Here is a 23,328-nt window from a genome sequence, read left to right on the forward strand (position 1 = left end):
CAGCATTTTAAACAAGCAGAAGAATATAAATTCTATAGTCATGTTATCTAAAAACATTGTAGTTCAAATACAGATTGCCACAAGACAGCAGTACCTCGTTGCTTGGCAAGAAACTTGTGCTCAGTTCCTCACTCTCCAGCTTCTGGGAATATGAAACAGGATAGTTTTTCCTGCATGCATTAGATTTTATCAAGGAGCTAGAGTTAACTATCAGAGTGACATCCAGACAGGTTCAGCAGTGCTCTGGGATTATTGGAGACACGCGGCTCCAGGCTCACAGGTGAGGAAGAGGAAGGTAGGTTTCCACTGGGCTCTGCACATTAGTCCCGCAGGCAAAGTACAAACTCTTTTACTGCCAAAAGTTAAAACTGAGGTGCATAAAACCTCAAACTTAGGCCTCCCATTCTGTTTCCCATCAGTGACCTGCTCCAAGAAAGCTATGGGGAATGCCAAAAAGCAAAGCACGATTATGGGAAAGCACCTGGATGGAAGGAAACAGAATTCTCTCCAGCTATTGACAGCGCTGCACAAGCAGCTCTGGGCCCAACACAAATTTTTTGCTGTGAACCAGTGGAAACACCTCTGGCCACCCTGTCACCCAGCCCATCCAGCTGAGAGCAGTCCTCTAGCACAACCCCAAGCAATGAGAAATAACTGAGGAATGAGACATGGCAAGGATCAAGTTCACAGCACTCCATCTCCCAGAGAGCCATATGTTTCCTAAGTGCTGTCAGTCACTTAAAAGCCCAGAGCTGAGACAAGCCTGACAAAAACATCCGCAGCTGTGAAAACACGGGTTTGCCAGAGAACTTTCTATCACAGCTGCTCGAATTTATTTCCTCCTCCTGTCCGCGCCTCCAAAGCCCGGAGGTTGGACACCATCATTTTGCCTTGGCTGCCACCCTGTGGCTATCCAACACAAGAGCTGTCCCCGGCACCTCACCCTGACCGGCAGCCAGGCCCAGGAGCACAGTGAGCTCCTACAGCCAGAGTCTGGACCCTGCTGCACATGCCCCAAGGACAATGCAACCCCAGCTGGAGCAATGTGTGAAATTTGGGACTAAGGAATAAACTGCTACGTTTGACAGGAAGTTATACCAACTTCTAAGTTGTGTCTAAAAGCTCTGCAAAAAGCAGCCAGGGAGGCCATGCAAATCCTTTGATTTAAGGCTCCTGAATTTCTCTGAATCCTTTTACAGTTCTCTTCAAAGATAAAGATTGGGAACTTCTTTGTCCCCAGAGCAGCAGCACTTGCAACCTTTAGGACATAAATCCAGTAAAAATAGTTTCATGCAGATGACAGTATCACAGGATGAGAAAAAAAGGGGGCATTTCTCTTGCACAGACAGAAAGCGAAAGCGAGAGCTAAAACGTTTGTTGGATTCCTTCTCTCACAGCTCTTGGTGTAAAATAATGAAGCAAGAGCAGCTGCTGTTACATGTAATATTCTGGTAGAGACCAGTGTTTGCACCATTTCTGAGCAAGCAGGAAGGAGAAAAGACCCTGACCCACACTGGCTACCGGCAACCCCTGTAGCCACCTGTGACTGCAATGACAAGTCTCCGTCTTGGAAAGGTGGCCTCTTGAGAATAGCAGCCAGGGCAGGATTGTCAGGTGGACAGCTGACAGGGATGAGCAGATAGTGGGGATGCACAATGAGCCTGGGCAGACAGAAGAGTGCTCACCTCACTCTGCAGCTGTGGGGCTCTCCAGGGGCAGCTGAGGACGGCGGCTCCCTCGCGCTGCAGCACGCTCTGCAGGGCAGCACCCTGCGCCCCGCGCGCTCCCACCAGCAGCACCGTCTTCCCACCTGTGCGACACAAGGGAAGTCATTCAGCCGCCCCCAGTGCAGGGCACAAGCACCAGCAGCTATGCAGACCTCGCCCCAGGCCACCCACTGCTGCAGCACTCCAGAAGGGGCAGCAAAGGGGCTCACAGGGACAGCGCCGTGTGCTTGCACAGCCACAGCAGCTGTGCCAGCACGGGCAGCTCTTCTGGAGCCTGTGCAGTGACAACAACCACACGTCTTAAGTAGTTTCCTGGTGACTAATTTCTAGTAAGCAAATACTGTTCTTCTAGCTTTCTGGTATTTTGCACAAATCCTTTCATTCACATTTGTTACTAAGTACATTTAACCTTCTGTTTACAGTTCTGCAACAGAAATCCTTGTTTCAACAATTATTAATCACTGTAAGAGAGACAACTTCTGAAATGCTGCCTTAAACTAACAGTGTCTCCACACACAGTAAACCAACTTGTTTGAATCTGCCAGTGTCAGCATTGACACGACACAATCCAAACCAAAAGATCTGCTCAGCAGCAATTTACAGGCAAACCTGGGTTTCTCCAACTGCTCACACTAATCAAAACAGTCAAGTGAAATCCCCAAGTGATGTATGTATTTTTTGTTTGGAAGACTCACATGTCTTGTGTGTCTTCAGTGAAATTAAATCTGCTGATGGCAGCTAGCCCCCGCCTAATATCCAAAACCTGTAAGCCTGAGACCTGTTTCTGCAAATACTGCATCAGCATTCAGATGTCACTGAGGTTCCTCAATAGCAGGAGACAAATATATGTCAGGTGGGAATGCAACACAAAATAGAAAACAAAACAAGGCCAGATTATATTTGACTCCCAGTGAGGATTAAAACTGAGTAAAATAGTTAGGCTAAAATTAATGTAATGATTACGATATAGAAGGACTCACCTATATCTTCAAGAAGCTCCATCACAGCACACGCTGTAGGAGGAACTAGACAGTCATTGACATCACCATGTACCAAGCATCCCAGGTTTACACTGGATAATCTGCAGTGGAAAAATATGGCAATTTAACAAAAAAAAGAGTTTGTGTAACATAAATCCCCAGCAATGCTTGTAACATGGCTAAGAGGTAATCCCAAGAGCAAACATCTCTCACAAAAGCAAATCCTTTGATAGTCATGTACTGCAGCTAATTCGTATCATCCCACAACCCAGACAGACAAACACTGAGCCTCAAGAGAGGCCAGGAAAGGGACCTGTGAGTTAGAATGAGTAACACCATCCCACGATACACAGGCAGCTCTTTACTTATCATGACTGGGCACAGCACATTGGGCCAAAACACTTCATTGGCTGCAGTGAGACCAGGCCAGTGTTGCCAGAGCCAAGCCAGAGGCAACACATCCTGCTGGGCTCAGGCTGGTTTAGGAGGGGGTAACCAAGATATTTCCACACTGCACTCCATTCTCTCTCATACACAAGGATGCTCCAATTTTCCATTCTCCAGCAATCTCAGTACTCCACACAGTGGAAAGTTAACTAATTTGAAGGATTTTTAGATTTTTTTCCTGACATGAAAAAAAAAAAGAGAGAGAGTGGGATAAAAAAAAAAATGGTAATGGCCTGCAGGTAAGAGCAGGAAGGCTGCAAGAGCAGCAAAATGGTAACTCACAAACCTAAATTACCAGTGGTCTCTTCAGAGAGCAGTACAACTCAACACTGATTGGAAATCTGTGCTAATGGGTCCAAACTATTATAGCCTACTCTCTCACCATGAGAGAGTGCTGTAAGGAAGTTAAAACCTTCTCTGCAATTTTTCCATCGATCCTTCTTGTGAAAATTCAGTACTTTGTGACTACCACTTGTATTACTGAAGTACTGAAATACCTTAAGTATCACCAGTAAATCAAGTCTTCATTTTTTACTTCTTTGAAAAGACTATGCCCTGAATATACATTACGTAAAAAATAAAAAGATAATGACCAAAACTACTTGAGCGAAAGACTTCTCATTGATTCAGAGGCATCTTTTATCACTGCTCAATAGCACAGCCAGACACATTGACTGAGGAATCCATTAATGAAAAGCACAGGGTCAAATTGATTTTACAGAGCCATCAGGCTTGTGTCTGCTAATATTTTTTCTCGGTACTCCACTTACCCATCCACATCCTTCTCTGGTTTCACAGCGTTTAATACCTTACTGCTATATAAGCTTTCTGGGAGGTCAAGAGCAAGGCCCTGCACGTTAGGATCCTCATTAAGTCTCAAGATTTCACTGACAATCTAGGAAGTTAATAAAAAGCATTAAAGATCAGAACAACAGATAAAAGGAGAATCTGATTAGAATGGGGTAAAACCTGTAATTTTTTTTCAATTGCTTTATGGCCACCTTGGCTTCCCTTGCTTATTACTGCAAATTCTAAATGAAAAAGCAATAACCTGCTCTACTCAGTTTATATTTCCATGGCTTACCAAATTAAGCCACCCTGACTCCATGCTAAACATCTTGCAAAGTAAACAAGTATTATGTGACATTAAGCTGCCAAAAGCAGTTTGTGTTTCACCATTCCAAACCTCAGCAAAAGCTTGCCACTGCAATGGCTTCAGAAGATGCTTTTAGAAACAAGATGCCTGAGGTAATACATAGTTCAAAATAGGACCAGATCACGTCCCAACACAGAACATGAACAAAAAGCTGTAACACTTGAAAAAACAATTGTACAAGAAAAAACTCATTTTATTAAACCAGCATATATGGTTACCAATTTTCCTTCTCAAAACACCTGATCCTAAGAGCTGACAATTGTCTTGTGAAGAATTATTATGTTGAAAAGGCATTGCAGAAAAATTTATGAATTTCAAGTACTGAGCCAGATGCAAGTTCAAGTGGTTTATAATTGGTCATATTCAACACCTGAGACTGTACTACGTACCCTTGATTACTTCCTCTCTAAAGTGTAATGCTGATCCATGCTATTCTGCTGTGACCAGAAAGAATACAATGGAACAAAACACGTTGAAGTTTTCTTAGGTGAGAAATGTCATGCAAGCATGTCTTCCCATCATGTAAATAAAATCCGTGTGCAAGCATCACAAAGCTTTATAATTGAATTGGATTAATATCCAACAGAAAAGGATTACAAGTAGGTTTTTTTTTTCCTTAACTAATACCATGCCTTCTTAAAATGCTTTTCTTGTAAACTATTCAGTATAATTGTGAACTCTATTACCCACACATTTGATATCCAATCAACATTAAGCTAGGGAATTAGGCAGGAGTTAGATTAGCTGCAACTCTGAGCCAAGAGAATGTACTACTTTCATGCTAAACACAGATTATACAAGCATGTCACTGGTACAGAAATGCCTCTTTAGTTTCCTGACTCCTGAGGCAAAAACAAGCATATCTACTAAGGTCCTGTGGCATTTGACAGCAACAGGACTGGTACACATTGCAATAGAAAGGATAACTGTACATACCACAATATGGACATGAAAACATGCACATTTTTCTTAAAAAAAATCTTGATATGCTACAAAATGCTGGGGGCCTACAGAGCAATTAAAACTCAAAGCTGTATTTCTGCCTCCTGGGAAAATAATTCAGTTTTCCATTTTAATTGCATCTGACTTAAATTCAGCTTTCCATCATCACGGCATTTAAAATACTTATAACTCATGCAGGGTAAGGCAGTGTAGTATTAACTTGCCTTTATTGTACAGAGGAAGTTATGGCAAAACCCAAATGTACATGGTACTGAAATCCCTCCCACCTTCCCACACCAGGGAACACAACTGAGATGTGGATTTTAGCAGCTGTAAAAAACTTTGTCATAGTAAGCAAGAGAGTAAGCAAACCATGATGAATTTTATTGGAAGTAATTTCCTTCAAATAACAGAAATACCCCAATTTTCTCTTTAAATACACAGCTCAACCACTTTCTAAGATACTACTTAAAAGTAACAGCAACTACTGCTGCATAGTCACTGTATTTTACCTATTTTCTGCTGTGTTACTCAACAGATAAAACGCATTTACCAACAAGAAAGTGTATTTGTTTTTCATTTCAAAAGCCCACTCTTCTTCAATGGGTAGCTGACTATCCATAATCTACAAAACTTCACAGTAAGTTCCTTTCAATGTATCTGGAAGCAGTTCTTGAGATTACACTGCAAGGCAGTAACATTTTAAGAACAAAGTGTACTGGAAAACAAAGCAGTACACAGAACTCACAAGCCTGAAGGATTATCAAACTTGCCAAGCACAAGGAGGCCAGCTGGGAACAGTGTCATCTTTTACTATACATTCCTTCACTGGTTCAACTTTCACATGGTTTTCTATATTTAAAACACAATTGATATTAAGTGCTGTGGCTTCAACAAGGTAAAGAATTCAGGCCTCTAGTGATTTGGGGGTGGATATTTGTTTTTTAATACATAATTTAAACATTAAAAGATCAATACACAAATTCAACATCCCCCTCTCCTTCCCTCCTCCCTTCCCCATATAATCATATAATCTTTAATTTTGCTGAATAACTTGGGCAAGAATCAGGTACAGTCACAAGAGCAACTGTGGGAAACAGGATACCTGAGCTGGTATGAGGTTAAACACCAAGCACAAAACCAAAACATTACTCTATTGATTCTGCCCCAGCTTGCCAGGGAACAGCAGACATGCCCATTAATTCTCTTTTTTCTCATTCTTGCCAGTAATGGGATAGTATTTGCTATTTAAACCAAGGTGATCCTAACCCTAATTTGAGTTACGTGGTCAGTCAAAATATAATGAATGTCAGCAATAAATACAAGTTTTTGACAAAAGCTAAAAAGGAAGACTCCTTCAGGTACTTCAGTTACCTCATCCTTGGTGCTGCCTTCAGGAAGACAGATGTGAATAACACGCAGACCAACCTGTTCAAAGAAAAGACTTAAAATTATCAAAGGCAAGTAGCTCATGATTATTAACACATGCATCAGCTAAAGCTTACCTCTTTGGCAAAGTTCTTGTTTGCTTCTTGAATCAAATGGTCATTATGTGCCTTGGGGAACAAAACAGAAACTGAGTTTTAAAATAATACATTTAAAAATGTGAGTACACTAATGCACATCTATGCAAGAAACGTAGTGACAATGTCTGTGTCTAAAGGTATTCAAACTAATAAAAAGCAATTCTAAGAAAGAAACAGGCCATCCCTGTTAATCCCAGATAGTTCAAGATGGCTAACAGTGATAAAAAGAGCATTTAAAAGGACAGGCTTCATGGAGAGGGGCAACACCTGTTAGGGAAGGAGGGCTTGCCCTCTATCCTCCACCTCCCTCCCTGCATTGCCAGCATTCGGGCATCCCACTCCCCAAATCTGGCAGCTGGTGGTGAGTGGCAGCACAGAGGCTGCTGCACCGAGGACACCGTGCAGAGCTCACACTGTGCTGAGGGAAGAAGAGACAGGTCTAAAGACAGCTCAGCAGCTGCTCCCCTATGCCAGTAAATGTGGGACTGTACCCCCACACCAACTGCTTGAGAGGTTTAACTGGGATGGAGCAACTGGTGGTACCACACTGTCCCCTGTAGTGTCCCTGCTGCTGCAGCACTGGCAGGTGAACACTTACCTTGTATGAGTGCAGAAAGTCCCTGCCCTGAACCGGTTCCTATCAAAACCCACCGAGCAGCACAGGTGAGGCCAGAGCTCAGTACATGAGCTGGCAGGGTGCAAGGGCAGGACAGGAGGTGCAGGGGAGCCAGTGGTGCTTTGCTGAGCTTTGCAGGGCAACAGCTCCACTGCTAAGCACAATCCTGATGCCTTACTTTAGTTTTCAGCTTCAAAAAAATTAAGAAGCATCCACCACTCATTTTTTGCTGTTGCAAAGTTCTAACCAAGGCTCAACACAGATAATAAGCAACACAGGTATCAATTTCAGCATCATTTCAGGTTCAGTTGTCTCAAGAGGAAAAGGACAGTCCTAAAATCATTCCACTGCAGGTTCAGTCTGCAACTCCTCATTCCCACAGCTGCCCTGTCATGCTGCCCGCTGTTACTCAAGAGTGGCTGGCAAAGGAGATAATTTCACTGCCCTCCCTCTGCTCCTCTGGGCAGATGTGGCACATGGGGAGCAGCACAAATCTTAAGGCTCTGCCCACACTACTGGTAGAGCAGTGCATCACATGAACATTTGTAGACCAAAGCAAGTTTTCTTTGTACCAAAAGATAAACATTTAAAGTGGGCTCTGCTTCACTCCTCACAACTAGACCAGAGCTAGAGTGACTGACAGCTGGAGAACACAGCTTGGGTGAATTTCACCCAGAAGGATCTAGGCCACATGTTCCTACAGCCACCTCCTGATGCAAAACAAACCAAGTGGGGTAAACAGGGACATCTCTTCCATCGTGCCAGCATAAAACACGCATTTGGTCATGCAGAAAACCAGACCCAGCAGACAAATATGGTTGAAAGAAAGCCTCTTTAGACCCCTTGGGCTGGGGTAGATCACAGTCCTAGTCCAGCTCATGGTGCAACTGGATGGAGACAGGTCACTGCTTTTCTAGCAGTCCTTAAGCTTTAGCCTTAGAGGGCTTTGTGAAAACATTAAATGCAATTACTAGGGAGGGTAAGAGATGGGAGAGCCTGTTCAGACAGACTGACTAGAAGACCTACTGAAATAAAGCTGTTGCTGCATTACTTAGATTCACTATCGGTACTTCAAAAATATTTACAGCTGGGTTTTAAACTTAAAACCTACTGAATCAGTTTCAATGTGTGCCCACTCAAAACCAATACCACCATCTGAAGGAACACAACAATAACATTTTTGCCTGCATGGCTCTGGGTCTACTCTGAATGACAAGCATCCCTAGTTTTGTGGCTTTGAAACCTTAAGAAATCTAAGGACAAACATCTTTCAGCTTTGCAGGGATAGCAATCCTCATCTCTGATTTTGATTGCCTATCAAAAATGGCACCATCAGTGGGATGGAAAGCTCTTCACGGCATTAGTAAAACAATGGTTCTCAATTACTACAAGATTCCTTCACATCAGAAAGTGCTGCTACTTCTACAGGATGCTGACACTTTACACAGGGCACTTATTTCACACTGACTCTTCTAAGCTGACTGGGACTTTTCAGTGTGGTTTTCCTCTTCTTATAAGAGCAGTAAGACAGTGATAAGCCACAGCTACCCAAAGGTAACATGGCTGACAGGAAGCAACACGGTCTTTCATTAATCCTGGCATTGTTATTTCAGGGGTGGGAGGTGAAGGGAGGCCCACGTTTTCAGGCACGTAAGCACTTTGTTCAGGATTGCAAAAAAAGCTTCAAGCTAAATAAAGGTTTGAGAACACTACTTTAATTCAATTCTTAAGTTAATCAACTTAGACAAGCTGTGAGAAAAAGTGATCCATACTTACAATGGGGAAGACTACGTTAGCAAAAGGAAGAAGGGATAAAACTGTTCCCTTCCTTTGCAAAGCTCTCCCACAGTCTGAATTTTGCTGTGACTGTTTCAGGCCTGAAGAAGGGCAATCTACCATCTGGTGGAACTACCTCCTCCCATTGCTTTGTTTTATAATAAAGCAGATAATATTCTTTATAAAAAAAGGATTAAAATTACTTTCTGCATCGTGTGCTTCTGAAGTTTCAGACAAGTAATGGTACCAAAGGAGATCTCTCACAGTCAGTGAGCACAGACATGCTTTACCTGAATAATGGCAAGCGTTGGCTTAAGTCGAGGGTTTTCTCTCTTAAGAGAGGCCAAGGAATTCTTTGCGTTCTCGGTGACTCTGCTGCAACAGTAACAAGCAAATTCTTTAACAAAATAAACCCTCCCAACATTAGTCGGCAGATACCAATGTTAGCCAACAACGTAACAGAAATGCTTAGGCACATACATTTTTAATCTCCAAAATTATGGTTGAATGTGAACTGTGAGGGCTGGTGTTCAGCAGGCAGCTACAGAAAACCTTAACAGGCCAAAGGTTTGGGGGTTTTTTTATAGCTATGTGGGGCATTGCTCTGACATGCCCAAAGCTTTATAGCTAGGCTGTGCTAATTCATGAGAAGGCTTGTCCAGCCCCACCATGGGAAGCGCAGCAGAGAACCACCACCTTGTGCTCTTAGATCAGTTCTTGGGTCAGGTGGGTTCTTCGTTTCCATACCCTCGGCCAGGGCTGTGACAGATGCAGAAGCCTTTGCAGCTGCGGCTGCCATGGCTTAACATGGGCTAGACCAGCCCCAAGAGCAGCAGGCCAGCCAGTCTCATGGATGCCTTTCAAAACCACTGGCAGAAGGGAGACAAGGCACCTCTGTCTGCCACACTGCTTCTTGGAAAAACCAGTGACAGCCAGGCACTGGGAATGCTTTCTGGAAAAAATTTCTGGGTAAGTGGCAGCCAGCTCTCCTCTGTTATCTTTGGCGTGTGCAGATGATACTTACCCAGCTGGGCAAAGAGGACACCCCCTGAAATACATCTGTCTGCCCCCCACAGCAAGGAAGTCAAACGGAAGAAAACAGCCTGGAGTGGATTTTTAGTAGCTCGTACCCTTGGAGAAGCCAATAACCAGTTCAATTTAACGCCGTTGCAGACTACCCCGTCCAAGGCTGAATCGGGACGGGGAGGGGCAGGGGGCGACCAGGGACACATTTTTCCAGGCACACATCTGCGCACCTCCTCACCTGAGCCACCGCCACATGACGGCTGCTCTGCTCGCTCTCAAAATGCCACCACCAAAACCCAGAGCAAATCCCGCCAGTGGTTCTGGGAGAAGAGGGGCATTTTACTACGAGGTCCCCCAAAAAGCCCACCTCAAAAAACCAACCCGACGCCCCTAATGAGGGCGTATCGCCCAAATCCCCCTCACCCCTCCTCCCTCCATGCCCACACCATCGCACCCCCCGGTTGCATCAGCCGGCGCTGCCTCCCCACGTGCGCCTCTTACCGGGCGGCCGCCGCCGCGCCGCCGCCCCGGGGGTGCGGCCCGCTCAGCCCGCGGCTCGGCGGCGGCGCGGCGGGGAGCGCCGGGGCCAGGCAGCGCCGCAGCGCCGCGCTCCTCATCCCTCCGGTGCGCTCCGGCAGCCGCGGCGGCGGGCACGGGGCAGGGGCGGGAGCGGGGCCAGGGGGCGGGCGGGGATGGAGCGCCGCCCGCCCCCGCTCCCCGCCCCGGCGCTCCCCTGCTTTCGCTTCCGCTTTATTTGCAAGAAACGAACCCCGTCCAAATCACCCCCAAACATCAGCTCCGACAGGTAGAAGCCAATAACTTCCTTCCGCCGCCCCCCGCAATGAAAAGCACCCAAAGCTTTTGCATACTCAACGTTTATTAAAAATAGTATGAAATGGTCCCTGGGAGAAGTTACAATACTAGTAGAAGTCCCTTTTTCTGATTGGTTGGTTGTTTTCCCCTCCCTCCCAACTCCATTGATTGCATGAGATGCGAGTTAAACATTCTCCTAAAGCCGTTTAAACAAATCTAGATGTGCGCCCACAGATTCACCTTCTATCCATATTTACAATACTTTACAAGCTATATTAAATAAATATGGGCTCTGCTACACCTCGGCGTCTTAAATATGTACAACATTATTTCTCAGTCGGATTTTACTAGATAGATAGGGGTCCTATCACAGGGGGTGTGCTGACTGTAACAAGTATCCCTGTGGTATGAGCTAGTAAGTACCGTGACCAACCAGCCCTCAAAATAACAACTCCTAGCCAATGCAAGATAGGTGTGGTAAATAATTTAGTCGGTTCTAATAATTTCAAGTCCTCAAATCTTAGTCTACAAGTAATTAGCTGTACACTGATGACTTCAGGTTTTCCTCATGGTAACCAGTGTTGTAAATAATCAGCTGTTCTGGAAGTACAGTGCTCTGTAACTGAGGGGAGTGATAAGTGGTTAGTAAAAATAGTATTTCAATGAAATTCCTTTGTTTATTGATATGTTTAACTCGGTACTGGCTTTATCCATGTAATCTGAAGAATGTAAGCACCAAAAAAGAACAACAGTGACACAAGATGATCAGTGTAGATGTATCTAGGCTTTCCTTTCGGTACAATGTTTTCAAGTAACAGAATCCAAAGCTGTGCAACAATGACGATGAAGGGGAGTACGTAGTATTGGAAAGCCTGTCCTTGCTCTAAATGGCAGCATTTATTCTATACATTATTTGCAAAAGAATGGAATGTATTCTCATTTTTAAGCTACTTTTTATTGTACATAAATTGGATTAGAGTCAGCCCTGACTGATTTACAAAATGTATCTTTTACTGCTGTCTGTCAGGAAGGGTCACTTCCTGCTACAGGAGATGCATGCCCTGGGGACTGCAGCTTGTCACTCAAACAGCACTATCACCAAACCACTCTATGGGCCAAACATGCCCCACAATTAGTATTTCACCCAAGAATCTGGCCAAGCCTCATTCTCTCGCAGGGTTACTGACACTGGGACTTGAATAAATGCCCAGCAGGTCACTGCATACAACACACAGCTTCTTCAACTCTGCACAGCAGCTTTTGACCGCTGGATGCTGATCTACAAGATACTCAGATTTTGCTTGCATGTCACAAACGCCACCATCACTGGAGGTACCAAAACTGGTCTAGCCCTCTTCACAAGCAGTGCAGCTCCCCTTCTAATGCCAAAACCACTCCCCAGGCAAGGACTGTGTCACACAAAAGACACCACTGCCCATCTTCTGCCTCCTACGCAGTTCCAGAAAGTAGAAGCGGCTTCAGACACAGAGCTATCAGCCTGGCACAAGTACTAGGACTAGGTTTTCTTTAAAATGTAAGAAGCTTGCTCTAAAATAATGTAGCATATGCATTGGTCCCACACACTTGGAATCTGTCTGACGCAAAAGTAACGTGCAAAAAGTATGTGCAATTGCACATGTAGCCTGTTGGGGTAATAACCAGAACCCTGCTCAGAAATCTGGACAGTCACAGGAGCAGCTGCCCAGCTAAATGCTCCTGTATGTAAGCAGAGTAATATCACGCAGGTATTTTGGATGCAGAACACTGGACACCAACTGGAAAGTCTAAATACCAAGGTTTCCATGTGATAAAATGGTTTAAGAATCAAATGGCATCACACCTGGTTCGATGGTAAGAATCAGGGGGTATCACACCTAACAAAGAAGAGATGTGAAGGTTCAGTAGGAGATGAGAAGTTCACATGTGATACATAGAGACCCCAGACAGTGCGCATTTGGCCTTTTTCACATCCAGGATTCTAAACCATTTTTTAAATGATACATTTCACATCTATTTACAATATTATTGTGATACAATGCCTGATACTGTAATATTACGGAAATACATGATGCCAGTACTGATTGTCCTAGTATATACTCTGTCATGATAAGGCAGTACAGCTAGAAATTACTGAAAGCATCAAGCAAAGCTACTTGAACTGAGACACTGAAACTTTTCCCTTAAAGACTGGACAATATTCTGCTGATTAGGAGATGGTACTCTCCACAGGTAATCATTCAGTTTATCCGAATCACTGTATGCAGTCAGATATGGGGTAAGTGCATGTTTGCTGCTGGCAGACTTTGCAGGAGTACAGGAGACAGTTTTGCCACAGAATGTTTCAGAAGGAACAGCATCTGTGTTACGCAGTTTAGGATCTGATTTCCTTGTTTGGTTCTGAGAAGTCTCCAAGTCAGATCCCTCATCTTCAGACTTTATTTCAACGTAGTCATCATCATCCCCTTCTCCTTCTTCAGAATCTTTGAAATTCAAAAAATAGTTCTGAGTGGCCATCTGTGCTGTCAGAGGGGAGGCTCTGTTCACTCTCAGCACCTTTTGAGAATCCTGCAGAATCATATCTGAACAGTTTTCAGAGATCTGCTTTCTCATCTCCGGCCCTGTACATCCTGAAGCAATTCCTGGAGTTTGATGGCTGTTGAATCTAAAGTTCCTGTTCAAATGGAGCCTTTTCTTATCAATTTCATTATTATATACAATTGATTCTCCAGACCGGTTGACCACAATTGAGGACGAGGACTGTGACCTGCCGTATGCCTGCGGTTTTACATTGCTTACTCTCCTCCCCAGTGAGTTATAGACATGATCTTGATGCAAGTTCTCTTTGTTTGGTTGGCTTATAATGGTGCTCCACCTCTGCGCTGGGACATGCAAACGGTTGGAAATCTGAAGGGAAGGCACTGAGCCAGCTGATGGCAACTGCTTCGAATTGCTTTTTGTACCAGCCTCTGTGTACGAGTTCTTGGACTTTGGGTCCTGGGATTCAGGCCATGGAGAGAAGTCAGCCAGCTCGCCATTACTGTACGTAGAATGCAAAAGCCAATCTTCTGCTCTTGAGCACTCACTGGCAGGCTGGGAATGGGGAGGAGATGTGGCCATGGGTGTGGAAAACCTCCCAGCTGATGGCTCCTGAGGAGTGGCCCCAGCTTCCTTTTGGACCTTAGGAGTACTCTCTCTGAAGACAATTTGGTCATAAAGCTGGGAATATTCAGCTATTCTGGCACCTAGAAAGAAGAGAGAATTAACTTAGCAGAGAGAAGGAATCAATTTCAATTAATCATGTTAAAATTTTAAAACCTCAAAACACTTAGTATTGGTAGAGAAGAGCTTTCAGTTGTGTCAATAAATTTGGCCTCTGCAAAGTAACATGAAACAATGGAGGCTGGAAAGGCCTTTGTGTCACATTTCAGTACACTTTGTTGAGGAAAAGAAGCATAAAATATCTTGCTACAGTGAGCAGTCATGCAGGACACAATGCAGCACATGGTTCCAATAATACGCTGCTTGTTTCATGTTAAAATAGAAAAAAACATTCTAAAAATGGCCTGGTAAATAAGATATTAAATAAGAGACTTTTAAAAATATCACAAGAAGGCAAGAATGACACCCTAGTGCATGGAGTCTGCTGCCTCGACTTCAATTTGTTTCAATTGATCATGGACAAAAATAGTCCCAGAGCTGTTGCATAGCCATGACTTTGCCATTCAACACTATGAGCTCTTTCTTATCTGACCACATTCCTTATGCTCATGGGTATGATTCTGAATGGCACCTGAGCAGATGTATGTGACTTGTGAGAAGGCAAACCAACTTGAAAAAACACTTTAGTCAAACTCTGAAGATCACACTACTAAAGGAAATAACTGCTTTTCTGTAGAGAGTCCAATAGTGCTTCAGGCATGATTTCTACTTCCAGCCTCAGCTGAATTGCTCTTTCCTGAGACTGCCCTACTCCTCCCAAAGTTACCAAGTCACAACAAGAAACGAGATATAAAGGACTGTTCATGTTAAAGCTGTCTGAGAAAATTCATTTCAGTCGTAACACAGAAAATACAATCCTGATACTCAATGACTGAGGTGAGGAAAATTCATAATCTTCCAGTTCAGAACACAAAGTTCACTGAAAGCTACTAAAGAAATGTATCTGTACAGAAAGGTTTTTAACATACCAATAGCAGGACCTCCTTGTTTCTTCTCCTCCAGAATAGCAGCAAGATCTTTGTGTTTCAGTTTCTGTTGTCTGTTAGCTGGCTGTTCCTGCTCTGGACTTTTAACTTTCAAAAGCTGGTTAGCCTTCTTAATTTTTTGACTGTACTGCCTTGCCATCATAAAAACTCTGTTCTTTGTTTTATCCATAACAGCCAAGTCATTTTCCACACCCTCTGCAGGTGCGCTGGACAGAACACTACTGGCAGGTTCATATGGACTATCTACAAAAGGCATCTCACTGGAGAAGGAAGATCTGTTCAAACTCATGAAAGAGTTCTCCTTGCATGGTGTAGTGTCTTCAAGCCTGAGATTAGCCTCACTTATGGTGGCAGCCCTGGGCTTCACAGTTTTAGGGAAAATAGGAGTTTCTGGCAGAGAGAGAGTAGACAGCGAGTACTCTACATCTTTACTCAGTTCAGGTGTGCTACCAGCATGCAGCCTTTCCTGCATGTCATCTTTACAAACAGGAAAGGCTGCAAGGACACGGTCTCTTGTCTTTTCCTCATTTTTCTTGATGTAGTTCTCCAGGTCATTCCAAATCTCATCTACTTCTTCTGAGAGTTTATCTGCGGCAGACTTATGCGACAGCGAGTCAGAGTTGGAGGAGCTATCTACTAAACTCAAATAGTCATTGTCAATGGGAACACGATGGTAAGGACTTTCATCTTCACTGAACTGGAGGCTCTCCTCAGAAACAAAATGTTGTAGATTGTCACAATATGCAAAGTCTTTTTCCAAAAAACTCCTCCTTTTAGAGGATTTTAAGGAGTCACATTTAAAATTCAATAGTGATGTTTCTGGAAGCAGTATGGTGTCATAGATGTTGTCTTCAACAATCCTGAGCTCATCCAAACTTGAAGTTGGTGCTTCTTTACTGAGTAGTATCTCCTCCTGACTAGCATGAATGGAGGTCCTCTTTTGATTTGCTGTTCTCTTTTTGGAAGGTGAATCTGATCTGCTTTTGCTTTCAGCCTCATACAGGGAGTCTCTAGCAGATCTCTGGGGACCATGGGGTGTCTCCTCCCTTCTTGTCAGACCCATCAGCTTTAAGTCTTCATAGCTGATATTATCATAAACATGTTCAATATCATCGATGGTCAGCTCCTCTGAAGATTCGGGATATGCATTCCTACTGCTCCCCTCTGCTATCTTCACTTCCCTTCGAGAACCATGCTCCCCTGTTTTATACCTGGTGCTGGCTGGACGTGTGTTGCTTTCACCAGCACTACTGGCCCGTCTAACAATTTTGTGGCGAGTGGGGCTGGGAGTCTCGTTTTGATGCACTTGTCCCAAGTGCCAGCTGCATGGACGCCCAGAAGAACCCCTCCTTTCGCCACCAGGAGCTGAACTCGTGTTGGATGTAGACGCTGATGGTACAAACATCTGATAATCGTCTTCATCATCTTCGTTCTCATAAGGTGGGCACCGGCTGGGAAACAATGCCTGCCTGATCTGGTGGTCTGTCCAAATGTTTCTGACAGAGGTACTTCCCCCCAGGATATTCATGATCAGAGAGTTGCTCTGGGGTGTGCTGAATTGTCTAGGAGACGGCGGCTGTCTAGCCGTGCAGGAAAATGGAAGATCAGTATTCAGCTGGGTGGACTCTTCATCTGAAGGGTCCTTGGAGTTCTGTGGAGATTTGAAATTTGCAGGTAACATTAGCATATCCCTGTAATCCCTGTAACAATACAGCAATTCCCTCTTTTTACAGGACTGCCATAGCACCAGTGTTTCCTGCAGCATGGAATTATGTAGAGATGGGCAGAGCAAGCGCTCTCTCTCAACAGAGAGCGAGGGAGCCAAGGTGGCAGTGCCAGACTACTTTGCTTCCTAATCCTTACCATGGCTCAGAGTTCACTCTTGGTGTTTAAAACATCTTACTTCAAATACAAGACAGTAGCTTATGTTAATGCATGAATAATTAAAGGCAAATTTGTTTGGCAGGAGTTAGATTAAACCTTTTATGCTAACTCTGCAGTTTCACAGTTGGATTAAGCTAATCTGACTCTGAGCTTGTGCCAAAAGTTTTGTTCTCCTCCCTTTCCTTGCCTATAACCCTAGCAGAAAGGAATCTTATGCTCTATAGCACATGCCACTGAAAATTTCTTTTTCTTTTTAGTGTAAGTTTTCATCCAGATCTAATTTACAGCAAGGCCACGTGCTCACTAATGCTGGCATAAAGGATGCTTTAGAGATTGCTGGCCAGAGTTTGGGAGAGAGAGGGAAAGATAATTCTTTTTGTCTTAAGTTAATGCTGATTGGTTTGGTTAGTTACTTGTTAGAAGAGTCTTTCATCATAGATATGAATATAAATACATGACATAAACAGAAGAGGATGTATCTGCCAACCTCGGGAAAACAGATTTCTTTGACATATCTTCGATGCATAGCAAAATAGAAGTAAAAAATAATAATTATATACCTGAATTTCACATTTATTGAGATTGAGACTTCTCCGCTTTTCAACATTTTCAGCAGCTTGACTATTAAGTCTTTTTCTTCCCCCTTTTGATTTCTGCAGTGAGTTTTGCTGTGACTTTAAAGAAAAAAAACAGGGGAAGGGCAATAAAATCTACAGCTCTTTGTATAGTCTAGTTCAGAGGAATTATTACAAGCTAGAATAGGTCAGAGATCTACACTGGGAGATGAAACAGCTTATGAGTTGTCAGAGCACTGCCACAAGAATTATTGAGAGCTTAGAAAACCTGTAGAAGTGTCCTTGCCACATCTAGTAGTAACCACTAAGCTAACAGTATACATTTTGTGGTGGTATTCTTTTATGCTTACTCATTCTTTCATTCTTACTTATGTCGGCAAGAGGGAGAATTACAAGACACTGCACTAAACTGGTACAAGACACTATTCTGTCAAATATTTATAATGCAAATAGTGTGATTTCAAAGAGGAAATGCACAGTCAGGTTCAAAAAGAATTTCAATAACTGGTTTTAGATCATTCACAAAATAAATGAACCACACAAGGATATGAGCTCAGTATCAACTAAACCAAATAAACTGAAAATCTAGATTCTTTAATACAGCCATATTTTGAAGTTGGATTTTTAGTCTTTCAAAGGTACTACAATGTATGGAAACATCATACTGAGTGGGAAAAACTACCATCTGTGCTGTAGTAACAGATAAAGACTCTAATTTTCAGAAATCTTACTCAAAACTTCTCATATTCAAGTTCACATGTTCATAGCTACTGCCAGATGCTCGCAGATCAAGAAGCACCCCATCACACAGAGCAGTGCCTGAATCTTAACTTAATATTTAAGTCCTTGCTTTGAAGGCACTGTCTCTGCATATGGCCTAAAAAGGTTTTTTCATGGCATCAGCTAAAGAAGCAAGGAAAAGCCAGTTGTGTGCAACAGGTAAAACTTTTCTGTCAGAACTAGGTTTGACGACTGTGAAGGACTAAGTAAAATCTCATTCAGGCAGTGGGAATTTCTCCCTCTGTATAGGGGCTACTTTTACATCTTCTCTGTTAAAATGCAAGAGAGTATTGTGTGAAGCCTAAATAAAAATGTTTCTAAGGAGAGAAAGTTGTAAATGCTTGCAACGCATTCCTGCCTAATGGCTATTTTACATATAATTTTAATCCTTCTTCCATTCTTCCCAGGAAAAAATTACTTTATTTTTTCCCTTCCTTTTCCTACCTGTTCAGACTCTTCTTCGTCATCAGCATCAATCTGTTCTGTAGCAGAAGACTGAAGATTTTCATCCTGATCACTACTGTAGGCCGGTTCAATAGACTCTTGAAACTGGCTTTCCAGCCCATTGGATTCCAGTGAAACCTTTTTCCTAGAATTCAGCAAGGCTTCACTTGATCCTAGTTTGGTGGCTTGAGATAATAGGGCTCCTTCAATGCCCATCCGCTTCAAAAACAAAATTGTGAAACTTTGATTAGAAGTTTATAGAGATTCTATATTTTAGTAAGATCCTGTTTTACATCAGACTCACAGGCAATGTTTAAACTACAGTCAGTTAGCTGCACTGAAATGAGATTTATAAAGAAGTACAACAATCAGTACTTTTCCGCATAATATTTAGAACTGAAAAAATATATGCAAAAAAACCCCACTCCCATCGAATCCTGAGTTTCAGTGTTATGGCATCACGGTGAATACACAAAGTACTTTGTTTATAACACACACACTTTTTAAATTCCCTCCTAAATAAAACCTTAAGACCTGAAATTCAACATGAGACTTTCAAACTACATTGGGAATTTCAATACATGTTCTTACAGAAAATGTAAAAATTAGAAATGCTCATTTCAATCTGCTTAAGCTGCATCTGCTCTGCTGCTCCGTTTGGTAATATATCTATATATATCTATATATATCTATATATATCTCAGAGTAAGTTGAAACTTTCCAGTCTTATTTAATAAATGCAAAGATAATATGATCCAAAGAATAAACACTATTTTTATATACAGCACTCCTTGATTCTAGTGGTATTTTAAAGTATCCTATAGAGCTAGTAATTGATTGGACTGTATTATAAACCACAACAATATATGGATCAGTAATTTTTTAAATTAAATATTCCCAAAATAGTAAGCTGTATTCCTACTGCTTTCATTCCAGTAATCTTATTTGAGATGCTAAATAACATTTATGGGTTTGTTTTCATTCTTAAGGTCAACATAACCAAGAAGATGCAAATTCTCCAGTAAATACTGTGCTCTAAGTCATATGAATGTGCTAAAACAAGAAATATAAGAAATGGCTTACCTTCTGCATATCTGGACTTACATCTGAAAACAGAAATACACACATCAGTGAATAATCAAACTATGCCCGTTTCAATGCTACACTAAAACCCCAATTATGAATTCCCCAAAGGGGATTGAATGCAGCAGCAATTGAGCAAACAAACTATAGGATCTCTGATAAAAAACAGACAGTATGAGCTTTACCAGAGTTCCACTTGAGGCCCTGATTTTGCAGCACTGCTGTGGTATGAGGAACTGTTCACAATGGCCAAGACTTGGTCTGACCAGTTCCTAGGACCAAACCCAAAGTGTGGAAAAGCAGATATTAGATTTAAACACAAACATTTTGGGTTTGTTTTTTTCAAAATTCTTCTTCCTCCCCCTAATGCATTTAGGGACAGTTACAAGAAAAAAGAATCTGTCTTTACTTGTTCTACAAGTACCGAAGCACCAGGTCAGTAAACAGTACAGAAAGTAGCTTACCATTTGACTTCAAAACTTTATGGACTCTAGATGAGGGTTCTGAAAAAGACAACAACATGTTTACCCACTGTGACATTCCAAAGAAAGCTGTGGGCATCCTGGACAACTTTTTATAACGTATATAAAAATTTAAGCTTCTGAGCCCATGCAGTGAAGCCAGATTTTAATTTCTTTATCACAAAATTTCCTCACAAAGAAGAAGTATTTGTTGAAGTGTCAAATCTATAGCTGTTACCAAAGAACAGATTTGTTTCTTAATGCAATAGCAGCTGCCCTCCATACATCAAGGCACGCAAGTTTTTATCCCATGCTAGGATTCCTGCTTTCAAAAGATCTGGTCACCTCTGTTATTGCTCTAGGGTGTTAGAGGTTTGCTGTTAGAAATACGCATAAGGTACCAACATCTTAAAAGGGCTTAAAAAGTGTAAGTAGCTGAAAATTACACAGGAGGTCCTTTGATCAGTATTTTGTGTTGTTCCTTTCACAGGAAGAGCAGCACAAATGCAACAAAGGTGTGCAAACACCTCAGAAACAAAGGAACACACCTCAACCTATTAGAACTTGACTCTTTTTCAGACACAAATGCTGCTGTATGTTAAATCATTACATCAGTATTCTCATGAGCTTTGTTTAAGTCATTCCCAATAGACAATGTTGCACACTTCAAACTGGAAAGGTCTTTAAGGAGACACAGAGGGGACCACAGTGACTGCAACACAAAGTCACCCAACTACAAAGACAGTGGTAGTGTTTTTGAGAGTAATTATGGATGTATCTTTGAGCTAGGAGGGGGAAAAAAAAGCCCAAAGTCAGCATAACCACCTCTAAATTCTCTATTACCCATCAGGCAAACATTACACTAAGTAAAGATAGTAATCATGTTTTGAAATAATAAGCCTATCATAATCAGGATGGAACCACTTCTGAGACAATAACAACTGCAGTGGGGGGATGTCAGATTTAAGTAATGTGACTGGCTTTCCTGCATATGCATTCCTTAATCTGTTAGAGTACCAACTGCTCTTTATGCATCCACCATTACAAATGTATACTCCTTAAATTAAATGCAAACACTAGATAAAAAAATAAATCACAAAAACCCCAAATGATTAATAAGATACTTCATCCACATCTGAGAGATACCATGCTAAATCTGCCTGGAGTGCAGATTAAAAACCAATTCTATGTGCTCAGCCTAACCCACCCCCAAAACAACCCTGCTTGTTTTTCCTTTTGTCATCTAGGGGGTAAAGGAGTTTATTCACCTGATTTCCTTCTCACTCTGTGAGGAGCAGTGCCTTCCTTAGGCTGGTAAGACGATTTCATTTCTCCCTCAGGGCTATAGTGGAAGCCTGGGTGATCTGTGGAACAAGCAGAGGCACAGAGAATAAGAGAGTGACAAGGATGGCACTTCACACACCTTGGCAGCTCCCTTTGGAGGCAGTGCCATGGTCCCTTTGTGACTAATACAGTTGCACCTTGCCTGAAGCTACGCAAGCAAGATATGCCACTGTAGGGTAGCTGTTACCCAGGCAGCCATGGAAATTCTTTGCCCACATAGTTGTGCCCGGCTCCAGAGGACTAACCCAGCAACATTTATCCACTACCATCACGTTTGATTGCCAGTTTCTCAGTCAGAGCCTTCCCAACAAACTCTAAAGGATCTGCACTGAATTTTGCCTTTTCCAGCAGGGTCGTAATTCAAGGAACATAAGCCTGGCCTTCTTCCATCTCAGATGAAACCAACAGCTAAAGCCAACATTTTGAAGATGGTTTTTATTAATTTTTAAAACAGAAGTGAAAAAAAGTGAACTTACGTATGGCATCCATTTCGAGAATTGCCTGCTTGGCCTGGAAGAGAAAAAATAACAAATGAAGAAGTTAAAACTGTTAGTAGGAGGGCAAGCTTTATTGCATATTACAGATAGTAGTGAGCTTATATGCAAATAACAACAACTTTAATTTGGGAACTAATAAATATGGTTAGCAGCATTACCAAATAGTTTAACTCCCATATTATATTTTTAACTCTAAAGTTGTTGGTGTATAAAATGCTATAAACCTTTCTTCCTTCAAGATTTTCCTTGTGGAACAGCTATTAAAAAAAAGGGCAAAATTTGGTTTAAGAAAGATTGATGCAGGACGGAGAGCATCCCCTGATTGCTTAAAATTTGTCCCTTTTTTAAATAGAAAAAAAAAATCTGGAAGCTTTAGGAGGCATATCAGCTACTAAACAAGAAAATAATCTAAACTGAAATATCCCATCTAAGGTGCTTGCCCTTCTACAGGTGCAGTTCGGTAATTTTCCACCAGGCGTCACATGTGGACTATTATTAAATTCTCCAAAAGCTGGGCAGACAGAAGCCTCACAACAAGCAATTACTGGTTTGACAGAAAAAAAAAACTTAAAAATGCGCCGATAACCTCAGAGATTTATTTCATTAGACTTTTCCTTTCTCAAGTGAAATTGCTTCTCTGAGCAGACTATATTTTTGGTTTCACATTCTTTGCACAGATAAAATAAAAATCTAATAAGAAATTTAAAAAAATTGATACAAAGGCTGGGATCATGCTGTAATTCTTTTTAACAACCTAATAAGCTGCATTGAGTATTTACAGTGTAAGTATGGATACCAGCATAAACATTATGCCTTTAATAGACTTTGTCAACAAAAGATAAGAGGAGAATTAGCAATAGGACCTGCTAGAGCTTTTTTCTCCCATAAGTCTCTTTTTGTCACACCGTTGAAAATGCGTGTTAGTACAGCATGGTGCATGTGAGTCACAGGTAACATTTTTTAGCTATTATAGCATAAAACTGAGTGAAAAAACAATCTGAAAAACCAAGAGTAAACTCAATGTGAAAAAAAAATCCTGTTTCCAC

The 23,328-nt window shown here is 42.2% G+C and overlaps 2 protein-coding genes across 5 annotated transcripts in view; both read right to left on the reverse strand.

Moving 5' to 3' along the window:
* Positions 1–9,594, reverse strand: part of MTHFD1L (methylenetetrahydrofolate dehydrogenase (NADP+ dependent) 1 like) — a 146,620-nt gene extending 137,026 nt beyond the window's left edge. The window contains 7 exon segments of the mRNA XM_019290081.3: positions 1,686–1,810; positions 2,708–2,808; positions 3,925–4,049; positions 6,627–6,680; positions 6,758–6,808; positions 9,461–9,555; positions 9,558–9,594. Coding sequence (XP_019145626.2) covers positions 1,686–1,810; positions 2,708–2,808; positions 3,925–4,049; positions 6,627–6,680; positions 6,758–6,808; positions 9,461–9,555; positions 9,558–9,594 — 588 coding nt within the window.
* Positions 9,595–11,055: 1,461 nt separating this feature from the next.
* Positions 11,056–23,328, reverse strand: part of PLEKHG1 (pleckstrin homology and RhoGEF domain containing G1) — a 127,476-nt gene continuing 115,203 nt past the window's right edge. For all 4 annotated transcript variants that reach the window (XM_039568106.1, XM_039568107.1, XM_010400953.3 and 1 more), the window contains 8 exons: positions 22,262–22,295; positions 21,710–21,805; positions 20,445–20,483; positions 19,981–20,003; positions 18,898–19,116; positions 17,659–17,772; positions 15,197–16,865; positions 11,056–14,251 (listed from right to left, as the gene is read on the reverse strand). In XM_039568106.1, coding sequence (XP_039424040.1) covers positions 13,149–14,251; positions 15,197–16,865; positions 17,659–17,772; positions 18,898–19,116; positions 19,981–20,003; positions 20,445–20,483; positions 21,710–21,805; positions 22,262–22,295 — 3,297 coding nt within the window. In that variant the 3' untranslated portion in view covers positions 11,056–13,148. The remainder of the gene's footprint in view (positions 14,252–15,196; positions 16,866–17,658; positions 17,773–18,897; positions 19,117–19,980; positions 20,004–20,444; positions 20,484–21,709; positions 21,806–22,261; positions 22,296–23,328) is intronic.

This window comes from Corvus cornix, chromosome 3 (assembly GCF_000738735.6).
Source record: "Corvus cornix cornix isolate S_Up_H32 chromosome 3, ASM73873v5, whole genome shotgun sequence".
NCBI classification, from domain to species: domain Eukaryota; kingdom Metazoa; phylum Chordata; class Aves; order Passeriformes; family Corvidae; genus Corvus; species Corvus cornix.